Here is a 5,429-nt window from a genome sequence, read left to right as displayed (position 1 = left end):
GAAAGGTTAACAGAAAGGACTTAGTGCTGACCTTCCCTGGACGTGCTGGGAGAGGGGAAGGCAGAGAGAAGGGTACAGAAGCAGTAGGCAGGCCCTGGGCTCAGGTGATGGAAGAACAACTTGGTACCTCGGATAGCTGTATGAGGCTGGAGGGGGAAAAAGCAAAGGTAGATGAGATCGCACCTGGATGCAAGGAGACACACGCATGTTGTTAGCATCAAAAAAGCCCTGGAGAGCATGTCTTTATGGAAACATTCACAAAGAACAGAGTTTACCTTTGAAGTATCAAAGCTGATGCCGTCTCTAACCTACCTTCATATGCTTGCTTCCCACAGGCCTGGCAGGTCAGACGCCGGTGGAACAGGCGCTAGCTGATGCCATTGTGGACACCATCGATGATTTCATGACACTGTTCCCTTGGGCAGAGAAAAACCAGGACGTGAGAGTAAGACAATCACTACTTTAAACAAAGATAGCACGTAAGCCATGACTCTCCCTGAGCAGCTCCATCGGAGACGCTGCTGTGTGTCAGCCCCTGGGTCAGGAAAGCTGAGCTGGAGGAGCTCTGCCATTCTTTCTCCAGGCTAACCCAGCCAAGGCCTTCTGCTCCCTCCCACCTCCTCCTGCCCCAGATTTTTTCCCCCCTTGATGCAAATGACGAGGCCATCATGAGCCGCCCCTCACTAGCTCACCTTGATGCCGTACGTGCATCCATCAAACTGCTCTTCAAAGGGAATGACAGGACGCTTCCACCCCAGCCACCACCGTGCAATACCTGTATCTTGTTGCAAACAGACCAAGCTCCAATCTTTCTGCTAACACAAGATTAACAGCCCCATCCCACCTTCTTTTTGCGCTTCTGCATTTCGATTTCTTCTTGGTTTTTTTTTTTAAAGAAGTGTCAGTCTTCAGTAACATCAGCTGCCAGGGACAAGTGCTTTTCAATTACCAGAGCAGTGTAAGACAGCAGGTGCTGCTAAAGAAGGGAGGAAGCACATCCCTCACCATCACCACAGCCATCCTTGCTCTTCACCCCTCCAGCCCCACCTCGGTCCTCTGCAGTGCTTCTGCAAATACTGACGCCAGGCTAACACGCTGCTGTGGCTACTTTAACACACAGTCACGGGCAAGTCCTAGAGCATTTGGGTTTTTGTTTGTTTGGTTGGTTTGTTTGTTTGTTTGTTTTAATATCAGTCCAGTCCCTCTCACCAGAGCCCCAGATGTGAGAATGCAGATCAGCTGCTGCGGGAAGAGGGTGGTGGAGGAGTTAACTCCAGCCTTGTCCTTCTAGGAAAGTGGTAGTGGGACAACAGGTCTCACCATTAACTACCAGCGCAGCCACCTTCCATTTATTCAAAGATAATGTTTCAGACCTACTAGGGTATCTTACTACGGGAACCACAGAGTACAAAATGAGGCCCAAAACCAGTAATAAATAATGAAACTATATAAAAGCGCTCTGAAATCTTGCAGGGGAAAATCTGAAAGTGTATTTGGAGGTTTCAGTCTTCAAAAATGTGACTTACTTAATTTCCTAGTGATTTCCTGGTTTCCTAATTCAGGGAGGGGAGGTTGACTCACAACTTTTAATCATTTAGGAACAGCCACACTACTGCTTACGTGCCGGATTAGAGGCAGCACCGCTGCCCCGGCACTGCTACCCCCTGACAGGGAAACTCCCACGGCAACGCCTGCCCGTGTCCCCGCTCCTACTCAAACACTTCTCCAAAATAAGGATCCAGATCATGTCACCAGTGATTAATTTAAAAGGGAAGAGTGTTCGCAGGCAATCCTTATCTGCCTGTACGCACGTATGCATGCGAGGGAGCGTTTTGGGGCCAAGGAAGATGGAAAAACTTGTTTTCTGGGAATCTCTGACATTTTTCTCACTGTTAGCTGCTCTCCCCACCTTGTGGTAGAAGGGGCATCCCATGGTCTCACAAGGCCGGACTGAAATAATTTACACACAGTAAACTCAGACTTCCCCAGGCCTGACAAGAGATTACAGGAACACACATCGCTCAGAGGAAGACGAGAGGATGTGCTAGGCTACCCAGCCCGCAGCAAAAGGAAAACCAAGCAAGGTAAAGGGAGCAGAGGTGGAAGCTCCCTCCATGCCAGGCACAGGCTCTCTCTTCACCCTACACCCCCCCAAAAATATAATAGCTGGCATTGCAACAGCGTTGTCATGCATTGCTGGAGAGCTCCAGGGTTGAGCCGAGTAGGTCCTGCCACTCCAGGAGCTGGATCCTGGTCATGTCCCCACCGGCCTCACGAGTTGACCATGCGTGGTCATCTTCTGTAGTTGGAAGAGGTCATTACTGTCATGATCACACAATAGTTTGGGTGTTTTTCGCAGGTGGGGTGGGGGAATTTACCTAGAAAAAAGGAAATGCTCCAGCACAGGGTACAAATATGAAATTTCTGGGCTGCAAACTTCTGGCTGTTACTTGCAGTCACTGCATTCAACTACTAAGCTCTTAACAGACAGCAGAAAATACTGTCAAATCTTCGAATGCATCTACAGAAATACTGATTTTATTTAAGCCTGCATTTTTGGGGACCATTTAGACTGCTGCCTCTTCTAAATTTTATTCTTTTTTTCATTTGAATTTCAAAGCTGTTGAAATAATTCCATTCCTGCACAGCAGTGCTTATTTAACCACATCTGAGTATGTTCCTCCAAAATTAGGCCAAGCACATTAACTGCACAAACTGTGCCACGTGGGTCAGACCAGATGATCACAACAGTTTGCAATCTCAATTGCTTCCATGCAGGTGAGAAGAGAAAACCAGAAAGTGTTTCTCTCTCCAAAGGAAACAGCTAACCCTTTAAAAGCAGTCTTAAAACTTCCTGCTACAGGGAACAGCCAGCAGAGAACCACCACCATACACAACCTCATCCTTCATCCATTAACATACAAATACTGAGGCTCATACCCTTCAATGCAGACTTCAGCCTTTAAAAACATACTTTAACCAGCTCAAATCTCCTTGCTGCAGAGACAAAAAAGCAGAATAACCTGCTAAAATAACAGATCAAAGACAAACCCAGCAAAAAACTTAAAACCCAGGTTCCACATCTCACATGAGAAGGGCTGGTAAAGAAAAAGAATCGACCAGCATCCGACTGACAGCTCAGACAGACTGAGCTTAAGGGATTCTGGAGATCTGAGACTTTGTACACTAGAAAATGTAACATCCCAAACAGTCCCCCAAAAATGACTGTGAGACATTGGAAATAGGTTTTATAGATGGATTCTTCCCAAATCTATGGTAGAGCTCCTGTCGTGTTGTGGGCTGGGTGGGTGTCAGCACAGATAAACGAGCAGCATCGCCCCACACATCGTGTCTCAGCATCCAGGAGCTGAGATGTTCACTAAGGGAACAATCGCTTTAAATGCCGTGTCCTGGGCATCTAACCCACTTCAGGGGTAATTACCTCAGCTCTCCTAAATTCTGTAGTGCCCCTTTGCATGTATCCAAATGACAGTTACCTCTGCATTTCTTTCTTTACCTTAAATAACTGCTGTTTGCCATATTAATCCCGACTTGGATGTTAACACATTCCTCTTTCCAAAAAGAATATCTAAAGTTTGGCACAGACCAAATGATTTCGCTGTCACCTTTTTCAGATTTCATCTTTCTTTTTCACAAGTAAGAACCTCCCAAAAATTCAATTTTGCTGACGGCTGTGCTTATGCATTGGTGTGTATCTTTGTGTTTTGTTCTTCCCCCAGAAACAAGCATTTCATGACATCCTCACCAACAAAGCACCCGAGTTACTGAAAGATTTGGATACTTTCTTAGGGGATAAGAACTGGCTGGTAGGCAAGTCTGTAAGTATAATTTTTGTTTCTGCCATTCCAATCAGGTTGCCAGAAAAATAAAGTCATGGACTATTGTTGAATTTCCAGATTTCATGCCAGCCCATGAAACAACTCTCCTCACTCTTTTAACTCTTGGTTCTTACCAATACATAATTGGTGGCTCAACCGCAAAGTAAAAATTGTTTTGCCTACTGTTAGAAAAGTGAGGCAAACCAGGACTAGGTTCTGCATTTTCTAAACCACTTTAGAAGTATGTTGATACAAAACATTATAAATGCCTTTGTACTCGTCAATATAGATGGGTGTTGTTTAGAACTCTGCTTATAATCGCTGATCAATTTATAAGACAGTATCAAAAAAACTCTATGAAAATGTAATCTCCTTTTTCACCCAAAACTGTTTGGAAACAAATTAAAACACTATTCTGCAGCCCAGTTTTTAAAGATTAATATTATAATGCAAATAATATTTGTAGCAAGGGCTTTATTTAACGAATTTTTACTTAAGTCAAACCTTGAATTGCAACCTAATTATTAGCTCTGTAATTATAGGCTTTAAAAAAAAAATAATCAACAAACTTACACATCGATTCATGTTTTGTTTCAGCAGTTTGCTGAGAATACTAGTAGACCCAGATTTTGAGATTACCAACTAAAATTTACTGCTTTCTCTCCCATTTCCACCAGGTAACATGGGCTGATTTCTACTGGGATGTGTGCAGTACGACACTTCTGTCCTGTAAACCTGACCTGGCAGACAACTACCCCAGGCTCTTGGCTCTCAGAGACAGGGTGCAAGCACTGCCAGCTATTGCAGCCTGGATCCAGAAAAGACCAAAGACTATCATGTAGATCAGCTGTCCAGACTGGAAAAAACAAACGTGTGTTTAGTTTCAACATAACAAAGTGTCCTAAGTTATTAATTTTAGAATAATTTAATTTCAGATGGGTATGTTATACCAAATCAGTATCTACCACTTGTATCCATTTATAGGAGAGAATCTAAAAAGCTGCTTTAGTAGAGTAGTGCCTGAAGGAGAGGCGTGCTTTCAACCACATTCCCCCCGCTACTACTAAAGTGCTCGATCAACCCAATTGATGTTCTGTGGTCTCTCAAAGGGAGAAGAGATGAATAAACCTTCCCGGAGAGATGCAATCTCAACAATACTTTGTTTACTGTAGACTTTCAATCTAGAGGAAAGCAGGCTAATTAACAGAGAGGATAAATGCGTGGGATGACTAAGGACACTACGCAGAAAAGAAAAGAAATCCACTTAGTCAACAAACTTCAAGATTTAGCCTCTTGAAGTTTATGCTGTGCCACTGGAAAGAAAAAAAACAACCCACAACAAAACAAATTACAAAAAAACCCAAATCAAAACATAAAGCAGCTGCACAGCTGTGCTGGTGCCCCCAGCAGCACCAGTTCTCCATCAGCACACCAGCTGCACAAACTTGCAGCAGCTCAGAATCTTTTCTTGTGAGTAGGAGTCACAAACTGGGGGGCGGTGGTGGCAGGGGTGGAAACCAGGTTTAGAACAAATGAACGAACAAACAGTTTGTTCTCCCGGCACTGGGTAAAACAGGTAGGGGGAAATCC

The 5,429-nt window shown here is 44.3% G+C and overlaps 1 protein-coding gene across 1 annotated transcript in view; it reads left to right on the top strand.

The window, feature by feature from the left end:
* Positions 1 to 4,814, top strand: part of HPGDS (hematopoietic prostaglandin D synthase) — a 17,301-nt gene extending 12,487 nt beyond the window's left edge. Inside the window, exons 3-5 of the mRNA XM_009701597.1 lie at positions 336 to 445; positions 3,741 to 3,839; positions 4,517 to 4,814. Of these exons, the coding sequence (XP_009699899.1) occupies positions 336 to 445; positions 3,741 to 3,839; positions 4,517 to 4,681 (374 nt within the window). The 3' untranslated portion in view covers positions 4,682 to 4,814. The remainder of the gene's footprint in view (positions 1 to 335; positions 446 to 3,740; positions 3,840 to 4,516) is intronic.
* The last annotated feature ends 615 nt before the right edge of the window (positions 4,815 to 5,429 follow it).

The sequence above is a fragment of the Cariama cristata genome, unplaced genomic scaffold (genome assembly GCF_000690535.1).
Source record: "Cariama cristata isolate BGI_N322 unplaced genomic scaffold, ASM69053v1 scaffold8576, whole genome shotgun sequence".
Classification (NCBI taxonomy): Eukaryota; Metazoa; Chordata; class Aves; order Cariamiformes; family Cariamidae; genus Cariama; species Cariama cristata.
The sequence above is the reverse complement of the archived record's forward strand: the minus strand, read 5'-3'. Positions and strand labels throughout refer to the sequence as shown.